Here is a 16180-nt window from a genome sequence, read left to right as displayed (position 1 = left end):
AAACTCTTCTGCCCACAGATGGATGAAGGGGCTCATGGCCAGACCCCAGATCTAGTTCTCTTCCTCCTTCCCTGCAGGAAAGGGCCCCGATGAAGCCGAGGATGCCTCACCCACCCGAGGCCCTCAGCATCTTGCTTCCGCTCCCCTTCATGCACAGGGCCATGCCAAGGCCCATGTCCCGCCTGCAACCACATCCCAGATCGACGCCCATCTTGCATCGCGGCAACCAGATCCCTCAACCGGGTATCGGCTTCTGTGCTGTGGTGACTGTGACGGCCTCTCACCTCCCATTCTGTCCGCAGATTCACACTGAGCAGCCGGGGCGTCTTTTCAGTTCACAGGTTTGTTCATGATTGTTGTTCCTCTCCCCCCACGCCCCCCGCCTCCCCCTCCAGCTAGAGACCCTTCCATGTCTACACCATCCTTACACAAAGGGGAAACGCCTTCTAATTGGTGAAGGGACTTCCCAAGCCCCTTGTGTGTGGTCCCTCCCCCTCAGCCTCATCGGTCTTTTTCCTGTGACCATCCATGCCCTCTGTGACCATCCATGCCCTCTGTGACCTTCCCCATGCCCTCTGTGACCTTCCCCATGCCCTCTGTGACCATCCATGCCCTCCGTGACCTTCCCCACCTCCATCTGTAACCTTCCTCATGCCCTCTGTGACCTTCCCATGCCCTCTGTGACCTTCCCCACCGCCCTCTGTGACCTTCCCCACTGCCCTCTGTGACCTTCCCCATGCCCTCTGTGACCTTCCCCTTGCCCTCTGTGACCTTCCACATGCCTTCTGGGACCTTCCCCACCACCCTCTGTGACCTTCCCTATTGCCCTCTGTGACCTTCCCCATGCCCTCTGTGACCTTCCCCATGCCCTCTGTGACCTTCCCCACCACCCTCTGTGACCTTACCGATGCCCTCTGTGACCTTCCCCATGCCCTCTGTGACCTTCCCCATGCCCTCTGTGACCTTCCCCTTGCCCTCTGTGACCTTCCACATGCCTTCTGGGACCTTCCCCACCACCCTCTGTGACCTTCCCTATTGCCCTCTGTGACCTTCCCCATGCCCTCTGTGACCTTCCCCACCACCCTCTGTGACCTTACCGATGCCCTCTGTGACCTTCCCCATGCCCCCTGTGACTTTCCCCACCGCCCTCTGTGACCTTACCGATGCCCTCTGTGACCTTCCCCACGCCTTCTGGGACCTTCCCCATGCCCTCTGTGACCTTCCCAATGCCCTCTGTGACCTTCCCCATGCCCTCTCTGACCTTCCCCACGCCCTCTGTGACCTTCCCGATGCCCTCTGTGACCTTCCACATGCCCTCTGTGACCTTCCCCACCCAACCTCTGTGACCATCCATGCCCTCTGTGACCTTCCCCATGCCCTCTGTGACCTTCCCCATGCGATGCCCCTCTGTGACCTTCCCCATGCCCTCTGTGACTTTCCCCACTGCTCTCTGTGACCTTCCCCATGCTCTCTGTGACCTTCCCCACCGCCCTCTGTGACCTTCCCACTGCCCTCTCTGACTTTCCCCACTGCCCTCTGTGACCTTCCCTATACCCTCTGTGACCTTCCCCATGCCCTCTGTGACCTTCCCCATGCCCTCTGTGACCTTCCCCACCTCCCTCTGTGACCTTCCCCACTGCCCTCTGTGACCTTCCCCATGCCCTCTGTGACCTTCCCCATGCCCTCTGTGACCTTCCCCACTGCCCTCTGTGACCTTCCCCATGCCCTCTGTGACCTTCCCCATGCCCTCTGTGACCTTCCCCACTGCCCTCTGTGACCTTCCCCATGCCCTCTGTGACCTTCCCCATGCCCTCTGTGACCTTCCTCACCACCCCCTGGGGCCTGGGAAACCTGGAAAGTCCCTGAGTTACAGCTAATGATGTCTGTCTGGGGTGGAGTCCGCCCTCCGGCATAGGAAACGGTTGAACCTGAAACTCTGTCCTCTGTGTCTGTGTATTGAGAGACACGATTCTTCTCCCGCCTCTGGGAGGGCACTGCACAGGGTCGCAGGCCCATCACAGGACATTCAGGGAATGTCTTTCGTCGTGGTCACAGGAGAGATGCGCACACCTGCTAGTGCTACCTCTGGCCGGAGAAAACGAACAGGGGGCTCTTCGGGGACTAAACAAAACCCTTGTAAAAGTGAAGGTATCGTGTGGGTCCCAGCGAGATGCTCGAGGCCGAGACGGGCAGAGGCCAGAGGACCCACTCTATAAAGGACCGTGTCATTAGTCAGTGCTCGGAACCTGCGAGGCGGCACAGGGAGAGCCTCGAATGAGCAGGAAGGGAGGTCGCAGCAGAATTTCCTCTGACCGCCCTTTCCTCAGGTGTCATGAGCCCCTGGTGGGGCAGCAACAACGCCCTGCGCCCAGAGCATCACAGACCATGCGACGTGAGAAGGAACTGAAAACGCCCAAGTCCAGCGTGTGAGTGTGCAGATGAAGGAACTGGAGTCTCAGACGGGACGCGGTGGCCCTGGTGGCAGAGGGCGAGGAGCAGGGAGGCTGAGAGGGTAACGCCAGGCCCATGTTGCTAGGAGACTTCCCGAGCCGCTTCATTCCCATCCAGTGTCCAGGGCTTTGGAGATGCCACAGGTGCCTCCACTTTGTCAACCACAGAACAGAAAGAAGCTGAAAGCAAGCTAACCGATCAAACAATAAAGGAGGCCCCCATGGAAACTCGCAGGTGGCCAGGGAGGTGATGGAACCCCCTTGTTTTGGGGTTGGAGAGATCGGGGTTCAGATCCCATCGCTCTCCTGTATCAGCCGTGTGACCCTGGCAGGAGCTTCACTTCGCTTTGCCGGGTTCCTGTGTCTGACATGGGATTAACCACGCCTGTTTCCCTGGGAGGTTTGAGAATTAAACGGAAGATTCCTGTAACGCGCTAGCACCTCACTGGGCACAGGCTGGACAGTTTAAGGAAGGCGGCTGTTGCTGGTGCTGTCACACTGCGTCCATGCGGCCGGCCAGGTGATCTAAGAGCGTTTACCGAAGGCAGTGGTCGGCAAACTCATTAGTCAACAGAGCCAAATAGCAACAGGACAACGATGGAAATTTCTTTGGAGAGCCACATTTTTTAAACTTAAACTTCTTCTAACGCCACTTCTTCAAAATAGACTCGCCCAGGCCGTGCTATTTTGTGGAAGAGCCACACTCAAGGGGCCAAAGAGCCGCAGGTGGCTCGCGAGCCGCGGTTTGCCGACCACGGACCTAAGGGCTGGATTTCAGGATGAAAGAGCAGAGATGGCCAGGCCAGTGTGGCTCAGTGGATTGCGTTGCAACCTATGAACCAGGAGGTCACTGTTCAATTCCAGGGCAGGGCACATGCCGTGTTTCTGGGCTTGATCTCCAGTAGGGGGTGTGCAGGAGGCAGCCAATCCATGATTCTCTCTCATCATTGATGTTCCTATCTCTCTCTCCCCCTTCCTTCCTCTCTGACATCAATAAAAGAAAATATTAAGAAAAAACAGAAGCAGCGATGGGCAGTGATGGGCACACCTGGGGTGATGAGTGCCCACTGCAGAGAAGAGACAAGATAGCATGCAAGGACTGCCCACCACGACAGTGAGGAGTCCAGTGCTTGGAGAGAAATTCTTAGCCATGTCCTCCCGGAAGGTCTGCCTGAGGAGATGGCCCCGCGGGCAGGGAGGCCCGAGGGGAGGCCCTCCAGGTGGGAAGAGCAGGAGGTTAAATGCGCAAGGGCACGGAGTCGATCCAAGTGCAATAGGCCTGGCCCCACGCCCTCTCTCTGTCCCGCGAGCAGAGACCTTGGCCTGACCCGTCCCCGGCCTCAGATCTTCCCCTCGTGTGATTGCTGCCTCTGATGATGGATGGCCGGCTGGGCGCTGGCCGACTCGCAGCCCGCAGGCCGGCTGCCTCTAAATCATCTACAAAGAGATGGCTGGCTCCTAGCACTTCTGCTGAGAGAAACCTGTCTCGCTCCGAGCGCAGGTGAGATGCTTACCACAAAGTCTGACTGTGGTCTGTGACCCTCTGGGACACAGTTGGTGCAGGTTTTTAGGAGGATGGTTCGCATTTCAAAAGCATGGATTACATGGTGAGATACACACACACACACACACACACACACACACACTCACACACATTAGGTCCCTGCGGGCTGTCTCCACCTCCCACAGGAATTCCTGAATGCCAGTGGAAAGGGTCCATGTAGGTGGGCAGAGTGTTGGCTCAGGTGGGACAATCTGGGAGATCTGTGTACCTACAGTACATGCTGTGACTTCATCCACCTCATCTCAGTTTCTTTTTTAAAAAAATATATTTTTATTGATTTCAGAGAGGAAGGGAGAGAGAGAGAGAGAAACATCAATGATGCGAGAGAATCATGGATCAATCGGCTGCCTCCTGTACGCCCAACACTGGGGATGGAGCCCGCAACCCTGGCACGTGCCCTGATGGGGAACTGAACCTCGACCTCCTGGTTCATACTTGGATGCCCAACCACTGAGCCACACCGGCCAGGCTCATCTCAGTTTCTTCATGGGGAAGTTTGGCTGTCAGGATTAAATGAGATAATGCGTATAGGCTTCTTAGAGGCCGGTGCATGGTAGATGATTAATCATTGTTGCCCTTTTGTCTTAGCTTCCTCCTTCCTAATACACAGTTTTTATGTTTAAAGCCTGTCTTTGTTTTTAAGTTTTTATAACCAGTAATGGCCGGAGCCAACGTCAATCATCCTGTGTTTTGGGAGACCCTCAGAAACCGCTGAAAGAGTGAATTGGGGTTCAGAGAAGTGAAAAGTACTCTTTTGAAGCCCCTCTGAGGAAGCAGGTGCAGAGTTAGGAAGGAGAGAAGCAGAAAGCTCATGCAGTTACTGCTCTCAGAGCTCAGAAGCGGGTGAGTCTGAGGGGAGATGCTCCGGAAGCCGCCGGCGATCTCCATGGACTCGCGGGGCCTTGCACCTCTGCCCTTCCACTTCTCCAGCTGCACAGGGCGGCGATCAGCCCGCCCGGCCCCCCGCCGGCACCGAGGACGCAGGGCAGGTCAGACGCTTTGTAAACCAGAAGGCACAAGGCGCGGGGTGTAACTCATCGAACATGAAGGGTCAGTTTTTATTTTCCCTTTAGAATTGAGCACTGTGACTGCGAGCTTATTCATGTATTTGTTAACGCTCAGCCAAGAATACTTTTCCCACTGAAGTTTAGAGAGAGTAGAAGGGAAGAGGGAGACAGAGAGAGAGAGAGACATACAACAATGTGATAAGAACACAGCCATCAGTGGCCTCCTGCACTCGCCCTGACCGGGGCCAGGGATCGAGCCAACAACCCAGGTGTGTGCCCTTGACCAGGAATGGAACCCAAGACCCATTGTCGCTCTAACCATGGAACACACTGGCCAGGGCTCACTTATTTTCAACAAAAATAAATAATCTATCGTCCTCAGAATGAGAATATGTTTGAGAAGGGGGACCTCTTCTTAAGCACAGGTGTAGGAATGATAAAATTCCTCTTCATGGACGAGAGGTGAGGAGAAAGGGAACTTATTTGATGCTTGGAGGATTGTTGCGAGTAGACTTGGGAATGTGGCTGAGAAAGGCTGGGCGTGGGTTCAGGAGGAGAACCCAGGTCAGTGCAGGTGCAGACACTCGTACGAACAGAGACGTGGGACTGAGACAGGCCTTGCGGGGGTCTCCTAGGAGGACAGCCCGTGATGAAGGACCCAGGAGGGAAGAAGGAGGGAAGACGTGGCTCAGGACGCAGGTTGGATTGAATTAACTGGCGAACTTTCAATGTTTGTTGAAGGAAATTGAATTTGGATGCTTGATTAGACGGTTTGAACAACGTCCCAGAAGACGGGTCTGTCACAGGGTAATGGCAACATCGGTGTCTTCATGAAGGTTCGTCTGCGTGGGAGTCTGAGTCCATACACGACATCCTGGGAAAGACACAGGGGATGTCTTGGAACAGGGGACACCTAGGAAGCTTCTAGAAGAGTCTTGGGGACAGGGAATGGGGGTTGAGTTAACCGATAACCCTGAGGCTGAAAAGGAATGAACGGATACACCTTGAGATAAAATACAACCTAAACTACAACGTGAGCTCCCCACACCCCATGTCCTCACGAACACCTCATCTGCACACACACACACATCACCTCCGGATGCTGACACAGCAGAACATGGTTCCCACATTGTTATCTGCCCCGAAACACAATGTCATTTAGGGTTTCAGGACCAAGGACGGGAGGAAGCGTTGGTGATCCGGGAACCACCTTCTCAGCATTTCTGAAGCAGGCCGTCTCCCTTAGACACGACCAGGGTGTCACTTGACTTAAACACACCGCGGGCGCCGCGGGCCTACGGGCGCTGTGATGCTAACAATCCATCTGAAGGGGGCTGGCGGCTGAGTGCGGCTGTGTTGGCGCGTGTTCAATATTCATCCCGCTCGTCCCGGGGGGCCATCCGTTACGTGCCCCTGGGATCCTCAGCAGAGCGGCTTGATGAGGGCGCCGATCTGCAAGGTCGGCTGTGTGATCCATCACCTTCTCTTAAGAAAAACGGCCCCTTCTTGCGGCTTTCTCTCTCGGGGAGTTCATTTACTCTGGGGCTCAATCCAGTACAAGGCTGTGTTTGAGGGAGGGACATCCAGGCGGCCCTGCGTACATCCATGCCCCGGCTCCCCAGTCCTCGGGTGGTGAGGATGGAGGAGGCAGGGTGGTGCCAGACTCCCTTTCCGGCTGGACCGTTCGGGAAACCGCAGGCTGTGTCAACGTGAGGACAAACAGGTTTTATTTACTTTTTCCGGATGGGTATACGCCCCCAAAGCAACTTCATTTGCGTCTTAAGAATCAATGACTGTGGGAGACGTTCTGAAAGGAATAAAAGTGCTTCTGTCAATAGACATGACATGCAAATGGTTCAGGAAAGTCTACTTCCGAGTCTCGTCTCAGTGTAGTCCGGAGAGTAATTAAGGTGGTGGGGAAACCGTCTCCGGAAGCCCAGACGAGGTCCCACCTGGTCAGGAGGCCCACGGAGGCCTGGGTGCCGCTCGGCCCAAGGATGCACTCGGTGCACAGCCACCACCTTGAAGGAGTCGGTTTATCTGGGAAAAAGCTAAGTGGCATCCTGAATCACCAGGACTTCAGGACTGACCGGGGGTGTTCAGTCCGTAGTCTCAGCAGGGGTTCTCAAACTTTTTAAACAGGGGGCCAGTTCACTGTCCCTCAGACCATTGGAGGGCCGGACTACAGTTTAAAAAAAAAAACAACTATGAACAAATTCCTATGCGCATTGCGGGCCCGGGACAAGTCGGCTGCTAAGCAGGACAGGCAGCGGCACCCGGCGGGCCGGATCAATGTCCTCGGCGGGCCGCATGTGGCCCGCGGGCTGTAGTTTGAGGACGCCTGTTTTACAGGATTCGAAGGGAGGGGCTCAGCCCACACCAGAACAAATACGCTGATAATCCACTTACCAAACGCATGGGCCAAGAGGCCTGTTTAAAACGCTGCCATTTAGCCAGCCCGGTGTGGCTCAGTGGTTGACCATCTGCCCATGCACCAAAAAGTCACCGATTCCATTCCCGGTCAGGACACATGGCCCGGTTTCAGGCTCGATCCCCAGGAGGGGGCGTGCAGGAGGCAGCCGATGAGTGTTTCACTCACATCCACGTTTCTATTTCTCTCTCCATTTCCTCTCAACTGTCCTCTCTCTCTAAAAAAAAAAAAAAAAAATCACTAAAAATACCCCCCACAAAACACATATTTTTTAAAACTACCATTTAAACAATAGGGTTTTATTAAAATGGTAGTTAAAAGCGAACGTGTTAGGCAGGAATTCTTATGAATACAGAATGTCACGGAAGTAAAATGCATCGTAACGAGTGATGTGCACCCTCTCTTGTTATGTCTGAGTCTGTAACACCAGCCTATGACCTTCAGGATGCCCTCAGGCAGAATGTCCATGCAGCCTGGGTTTGAACTCCTGCCATCTCTGAGCCTAGACACCTCATGACATGTACAGCACACGCCATAACATGGAGAGCATGTGATTTAGCTATCATTTTACCTTATTAGTCAAGTGCTTAGTTAACGTTTAGAAACTCACATTTTAAAAAAAATATATTTTTAATGGTTTCAGAGAGGAAGGGAGAGAGAGAGAGAGAGAGAGAGAGAGAGAGAGAGAGAGAGAGAAACATCAATGATGAGAGAGAACCATTGATTGGCTGCCTCGTGCATGCCCCCTACTGGGGTTCAAGCCCACAACCCGGGCATGTGTCCTTGACCAGAATCGAACCTGGGACCCTTCAATCCCCAGGCTGATGCTCTATCCACTGAGCCAAACCAGCTAGGGCAGAAACTCACCTTTTTAATGATTTGAACTTGAAATCTGCCTGTAATGTCTCAAATTTTACATAAAATGTCAAAAATGTAAAGAAAGAACAGCATCTGGACTATTCTGAGCCTTTGTCCACGATGGGGAAATTGAACAGTTAACCACATCATTAAAGCTTGGGTTACCCCCTACCCCACCCCGGGGACCTTCTAACATCCACAGGATCCGACCCCGCACGCCCCCAGCCCCTGCTTCACACCCATCACGCCTGGGCCAGCCACTCTGGCTCGTGTTTATTTATGAGTAAAATATCTCCCCATGAACTCTCCCCGTGCATTGTCTAAAAGATAAACAATGGCCTTCGCGTTGTAAGTTTCTCTTCCCTGGCCACCGTGGTCCCTGCATTCATTGTTCTACTAACACCGTGTGTTTTTCTACGGAACGCCTGTCGGTGGCTCAGAACCTTGGGCTAAAACCACCCGTGGGAGCCTCATTAAACCCCTGATGCTTTTTCTTCCTTCCAGGGGAAACTGTGCCTCTTTTCACTCCTTTTTGCTCTGTTTCCCATTCCCAGCAGGGAGGAGATGCTGATCCCAGTTTCTATTTTAACTCAACCTCAGCATCTTCCAAAATTTGCATCAACAAACGTTCTGATGTATAGAAGACCGGATTCTTCCATCGTGAGGGACAGCGTCTCAGCTGACGTCAGCCTCCAGGGGACCGGGCCACCCGGTGGGCTTGGGTCACTTAAAGTCCCCAAGGTCAAGTCAGAAACGGAGCCTCCCCTCGCTCCCGCGGGAATTCCCCCTTCAGGCCGCCTCCCCGCGCTGGGGTCCTGGGTGCCGCCTCCCGCTCCCCGGGACGGCACGCAGGGGTGCCTCTTTGTCATCTCATCTTAGCAAAGTCCCCAGGTGTTTGCCCAGATAGGACACATCTGGAACCCGTCAGTGTGGCGCGGGGGCGTCACATGTCAGCTGGCTGACCCATGAGGTCGGCCCACCCACGGGAGCCACAAAGCCTGACGGAAAAGAGTGGCTCCCCAATCACATCGAAGATTCTTCCCAGAAGCGAAAGGGACAGAAGGTCGCCAACAACACAGCAGATGTCACCTGCTCCCTACTCTGCTACTCAAGCAGCAACTTGGATTTATTTCTCTGTTGCAATTATTCTCTTAAATATGTTTATATTGATTTTTCTTAGAGAGGGAGGAGGGGTGAGGGAGAGAGAGAGAAAAACATCAATGTGAGAGAGAAATATGGATCAGCTGCCTCCTGCACACCCCCCACTGGAGACTGAGCCTGCAATCCGGGCATGTGCCCCGACGGGGCATCGAACCTGCGACCTCCATGCAGACACCCAAGGAACCGACGCACACGGCCAGGGCTCTCTGTCTCCTACTGGTTTCTGTGTTGAGGCTGCGAGATGAAGAGGGGAGGGACCAAGGCCCCGTGTGGCTGCAGGCGAACATCCAGCTCGGTGCCCGGCCCGTCTGACGTCCTGAAACTCACCTCCTGACCGGAGGAAACGCCTCTCTTTCGTTTCTTTGATAAACACGTACAGCCCCTCTGCTGGGTCATGGAGAAGCGGCAGCAAACCCTGCAGGAGGAAATCCCTGTCCTCGTGGAGTTTACATCAAATGGGCCTCGTTCGAAACTTTTCAATATTACCACCGTCCCATCTCTAAAACCATCACCTCATAACCCGGGGCAGTGGCGTAGGACAGTCGGGACCCATTCCTCCTCGGAAGAACTTAGGTGACTGATTTTGTTCTCATTGACGAGAATCCAAACAAGACCAACAACACTGAGACTCGTTCATTCGTTCACTCACTCATTCAACAAGTGTCTATAACTCGGGCCCTGTGCCAGGAGGAACACGCCCCCTCCTGGTGTATACTCCGGTGAGGAAGAAACACGGTGTGTTAGTTCCTGTGGCTTCTGTAAAAATGACCACGGCGCGGTGGCTTAAAACAACACGCGTGTATTTTCTCACAGTTTCATGGGTCCGAGGTCCAAAAGGGGTTTCCCAGGTGGGAACCATGCTCTCCCCAGGGCCGCCCCCCTCCCCTGCCTGCTCCCCTGCCTGGTCCACCATCTAGCTTCTTCGGCCCCCACTCCCAGCTCAGGGTCCCTTCCTCCACATGAGGGTCAGCAGCCTGACCTCTCCATGTCCCTCTCAGCCTGGATTCACACGGCCTCTGCCGGCCTCTCCCCGCCTCCCTCTGTGGAGCTCCCAGCCAGAATCCCGGGCAACCTACCCAGCCCACGGTCTCCAGCTTCATCACCGCTGTCTACTCCGTGTGGCGGTTTAAGGTAAAATTCACGGGTCCCAGAGTTTAGGAGCTGGCTCTTTTGGGGGGCGATGACAGCCTATCACACATATCCATGAACTAATTAAAAAGTATAATTATTAACAATAATGCTTCTTAATGAAATGGGCCTTGGTTTTCTTCTAATAGTCTAAAAATACCAAAATAAAATAGTAAGACTTTTAAACACTGATCATTTGAAAAATGTCCCAGAATCATATGCCCGGATGATTAGGATTCCGAGTCAAGGTTCAAAGGCCAGTGTCTACAGTAAAAGTGCTAGAGAAGTTGTACATTCACTTAAAAAATAAAACAGGAGGCGCGGTTGGGGGTACAATTTGAAGTGGCAATTTAGAGTGTGGGCAGATTGAAAATGTCAACGTTTTGAAGATCAGGGTAGGGAAAATAGGAAGAAAAAAGCACAATAGCGAAAAGACTTGGCCTTTCAGGATGAATAAAAAGCACGTTTGGGGAAATCAAAGATATACCTTTGCATAGAAATAGGACTTGATCATTGGACAATATAATTAATGTAATTTTATAAACTAACGTAGTAACTGCAAGTAGGGAGCCAGCCTGGAACTCTCTAAATCAACAAACAGATGTAAAGGGATTCGCTCTGTGTAAGTCGCCGGTTTCCTCACCTCTGAGCAGCGTGCAGCTAAGAAGATCTTATTCAAATAGCTGCGGCTTTTAAAAAAAAGGGTCCGACTTGTACGCTCACAAGGAAATTATACACCAAGGATATACAATTATTTTTCCGCTTTAGAATAAAGCAAAAGGACATGTTGAATCACATTCGATTTGAATAAATAAAAATTAACAAAGAACTGGAGAATGTCTCAGATCTGATAGGTGTTCCGAGAACAGTAGTATATTTTAATTAAACACAAAAGGTCTTTTAGAGATACGATGCTGATTCAATATGCATATTTAAAGGGCAACATGCTAAATTTTTACAGACTCTGGAACTGGAGTGTAGGAATAGAATTCTTATTCACACATGGAAAATGGGCGACTCTCTCTTTTTAAATCAATTAACAAAAAAGGGCCGTTATTCTTTGACTTTGATTCTTTGTTGCAGCGTTGGAAGTGACAGAATAACTTTGGATAAATATGACGGTAGCCTTTCTGGCCGCTGGGTTCTCAGTGGTAGAAAATATCTTTATCTGTAAGGTTTTCTGATTCCAGTGATTGATTTCTGCATATTTTAGCATTTCCATAGCTTTTAAGATCAGTATATCTTTCCACTTCTTGGAAATGCTATTCAGTAGATTTGCTCTTACAATTACTGTGTTCCTGGTCTGTAAGTGATTGTTTGCTCCTGGGTTTCTCCCAAAATGTTATGAATACACTAGAGGCCCAGTGCACAAAATTCGTGCACTGGTGGCGGGGGGTGGGGGGTCGGTGTCCCTCAGCCCGGCCTGCACCCTCTCGCAGTCCAGGAGCGCTTGGGGGATGTCCGACTGCCAGCTTAGTGACGGTCCTCTTGCAATCCAGGACCCCTCACTCCTTACTGCCCGCCTGTGCACTGCTCCTTACCACTCAGCTCGCTGCTCCTTAGCACAGCCGTGGGGGCAGAAGTCCACCACTGCTGCGCTCGCCAGCCGTGATCCTGGCTTCTGGCTGAGCGGCGTTCCCCCTGCGGGAGCGCACTGACCACCAAGGGGCAGCTCCTGCATTGAGTGTCTGCCCTGTGGTGGTCCGTGTACATCACAGCGACCAGTTGTCCCACTGGTTGTTCTGCCCTTCAGTCGATTTGCATATTAGGGTTTTATTATATAGGATGGAAATCAACAGGGCCCAGGGCCCAGCTGGTGGAAGTGCCCAGGGCCCAGCTGGCCCGATAGGAGGAGGGCTGTTCTGACATTCAGAGGACCCAGCCCATGCCCACGCTTCGTGACAGCTCACACAGGTAAGACGACTGAGAACAGAAGGCTATGATCTTCACAGACTGTGGCTGGTTAGTGACCAAGGCAGACGCTGTCACTCCCTTTACTGTTCCCAGGCCCCCTCTTCAGTGTCACTTTGCAGTTTCTGTCAAGGGATGGGACCTACGTCCCGACCCGTGAATCCGGACTGGCCCTGTGACTTTTACTAGGTCCTCGTGACTAGGAGAAGGCAGCAGCAATGACACTGCCTCAGTCACAAGGCTCCACATCAGGAGACCTTGCACACGTCTGCTTTCTGTCGGAACCCGGAGCACGCACCGTGTGAAGGAGCGCAGACTCACAGAGGATGGGGGACGCTGGGACCAGGGCGGTGGCAGCACAGGTGTCTCAGCTGAGAATGTCCTGGACCAGCCAGGCCCCGGATGACCCAGTCGCTGACCGCAGACGCAATGCACCCCAGCAGAACCAAAGCACAGCCCAGTTGAGCCCATTTTAAATCGTCACTTTTCGGACTTGTAAACTAAATACATGGTTATTTGTTCTTTTCATCCATGCAGATTTGGGGTGATTTGTTACAAAGCAAAAGCTGACTGATACACAGACATTGTTATATTTAGCTTGGACAAATCAATGTATCATTGAAATGGAAAGAAAAACTTCAAAAGTTAATTTAGTTCTGATATAACATTCTATGTCACTGTTTCTTCTATATAAACATAGCTTTTTTCACCACACCCAATTCTAAATATATATGTAAATTTTAACTTCGGAAAGAATTCAGTATAAAGGAAATGAAAAGGAGCTAGTCTTCATTGCTTATTGATGACAAAATTATTTAATCATATTCTTTTCTATAAAAATTTAATATTTGACCATTTATAATTAAAATAATCTTAGTTCTGTTTAAAAAATAGCACTTCATACATTATTAAAGGATTAAACTCCCTGGATTAGCCATAGAGATTCACTTCACAGTTTTATCACTTAGTCATTCAAATAATGTGTTACACATTTGCAAACTGTGTCACTTATAGAAAAAAAAAATGAAACGCCAATAGATTATCAATCAAATTTTATAGCAATAGAACATGCTACCTGCGCAAGCATTGATGAGTGGCAGCAGAATTACCAGTTTCCATAGCAACCTCATTGCCACTTTCTGAAGTCGAAGTTTCTCATAAACTCAGCAGGAAAGAAGGTCTGCTTTCCAGTCAGAATCCCCAGAGTCTGAAAGAAACAGAACTGCCATGAAATGACAAATATACCAACACACGTATTTTAAAATATACATTAATTGTTGCATTTTTATGTAACGTTAAAATGTCATTACCCAAAATAAAGCAATTAAAGTTCTATGTTTTACATAAGTGTATATTTGGCAAAGTTTCATAATTTTGGTTCACACCTCAGATATACATTTCATTTGCCATCAAATTTGCTATAGCAGTTAATGAATTGGAATGAAGTTATATTTATATTGAATGTATTCCATGTGGATTAAAACTTTTGTTAGTATAATTTTAAGTCCAGTGTTTTGAAAATGTTAAAGAAAATTAAAAACATAATCAAATAACTACTGCAATTTTGTTGTTGGTTTTTATTTTTGATTTTACACCATTAGACATGAGATAAAATATTGCTCACATATATATATGTATATACACTGAGTGGCCAGATTATTATGATCTCTGAACGCATAATAATCTGGCCACTCAGTGTGTATGTGTATATATATTAGAGGCCCAGTGCATGAATTTGTGCATGGGTGGGGGTCCGGCCAGCCTGGCCAGGGGGAGGGGACATGGGCGGTTGGCCGGCCTGCCTGCTGGTCGAACTCCTGGTCGAGGGGACAATTTGCATATTAGCTTTTATTATATATAGGACCCCACCCATGCACGAATTCATGCACCGGGCTATATATATATAGAGAGAGAGTGGCCAGATTATTATGCGTTCAGAGATCATAATAATCTGGCCACTCAGTGTATATATACAGTGATTTTATACATTTCTTGTTTTTTTTTAATATTTCTATCAACATAAATGAAAACAACATCAATAGTGTTTTTATCAATATTGTTGAGAATATGTTCATTAGAAAACATTAAATCTATTAACCAATGTCACCCCAATAAATTGAATAAACAAAAATAAATAAGATTAAAATACCCCTTTAATTTATGAAAAATAAAGAAATCACTTTTCCTAAAACATAACTCATTATATTAGAGCAGTGGTCAGCAAACCGCGGCTGGCTCACGAGCCGCGGTTTGCTGCTCTGTTGACTAATGAGTTTGCCGACCACTGTATTAGAGCATTGTGTAATACTAGTGCCCTGGTGCATGGATTCATGCACATGGAAAGGATATTAACTAGAATGGGACTGGGCAAGACAGGCTGGACATGCCCTGGAGCCAACCTCCCACAGTCCCTCTCTGGCTGGCCGCTCCTGGGGCAGTGGTGCAGCTCGAAGGGTGTCTGCAGAGTGAGCAGGGTCCCAACAGCAGGTGGGGTCCCTCAGCCTGGCCTGTGGGGATCAGGCCGAAACCGGCTCTCTGATATCCCCCGAGGGGTCCCAGATTGTGAGAGGGCAGTTCTCAGGTGATGCACCCTTGAATCAGGCTCTCTCCTCTCTGGTTCCGGGGTGTGTCACCCAAGAACCACTGCTGCCAAGTCACCACAGTTCGGCAGCTCATGCATTGAGTGTCTGCCCCTGATGGTCATTGTGCATCATAGCTACCGGTTGGATGGTCCGATGGTTGCTTAGCCTTTTATATATATAGACTAGAGGCCGGTGCACAAAATTCGTGCACAGGAGTGTGTGTCCCTCAGCCCAGCCTGCACCCTCTCCAATCTGGGACCCCTCGAGGAATGTCCGACTGCCCGTTTAGGCCCGATCCAGGTAGGATCGGGCCTAAACAGGCAGTCAGACATCCCTCTCACAATCCAGGACTGCTGGCTCCCAACTGCTCGCCTGCCTGCTGTCCTGATTGCCCCTGACCACTTCTGCCTGCCAGCCTGATCACCCCCTAACCACTCCCCTGCCAGCCTGATGGATGCCTAACTACTCCCCCGCCAGCCTGTTTGCCCCTAACTGCCCTCCCCTGCAGCCTGGTCACCCCTAACTGCCCTCCCCTGCAGGCCTGGGTCCCCCCCCAACTGCCCTCCCTTGCAGGCCTGGTCCCTCCCAACTGCCCTCCCTGCTGGCCATCTTGTGTCAGCTATCTTGTGTCCACATGGGGGCAGGATCTTTGACCACATGGGGTCAGCCATCTTGTGTGTTGGAGTGATGGTCAATTTGCATATTATTCTTTTACTAGAGGCCCGGTGCATGAAATTTGTGCACTGGGGGATGTCCCTCAGCCCAGCTTGCACCCTCTCCAATCTGGGACCCCTCGGAGGATGTTTGACTACCTCTCACAATCCAGGACTGCTGACTCCCAACTGCTTGCCTGCATACCTTCCTGATTGCCCCTAACCACTTCTGCCTGCCAGCCTGATCACCCCCTAACCACTCCCCTGCCAGCCAGATTGATGCCTAACTGCTCCCCTGCCAGCCTGGTCACCCCTAACTGCCCTCCCCTGCAGGCCTGGGTCCCTCCCAACTGCCTTTCCCTGAAGGCCTGGTCGCCCCCAACTTCTCTCCTCTGCTGGCTTGGTCACCCCTAACTGCCCTCCCCTGCAGGCTTG

General features: G+C 51.2%; 1 protein-coding gene across 2 annotated transcripts in view; it reads right to left on the bottom strand.

The window, feature by feature from the left end:
• The window catches only part of CNTN6 (contactin 6), a 173892-nt gene that overhangs the window by 121895 nt on the left and 35817 nt on the right, over positions 1 to 16180 (bottom strand). For both annotated transcript variants that reach the window (XM_080673339.1, XM_080673341.1), the window contains exon 2: positions 13586 to 13717. In XM_080673339.1, coding sequence (XP_080529465.1) covers positions 13586 to 13640 — 55 coding nt within the window. In that variant the 5' untranslated portion in view covers positions 13641 to 13717. The remainder of the gene's footprint in view (positions 1 to 13585; positions 13718 to 16180) is intronic.

The sequence above is a fragment of the Plecotus auritus genome, assembly GCF_963455305.1.
Source record: "Plecotus auritus genome assembly, chromosome: 6".
NCBI classification, from domain to species: domain Eukaryota; kingdom Metazoa; phylum Chordata; class Mammalia; order Chiroptera; family Vespertilionidae; genus Plecotus; species Plecotus auritus.
Note: the sequence above shows the minus strand (reverse complement) of the source record. Positions and strands in the feature narration are given on the sequence as shown.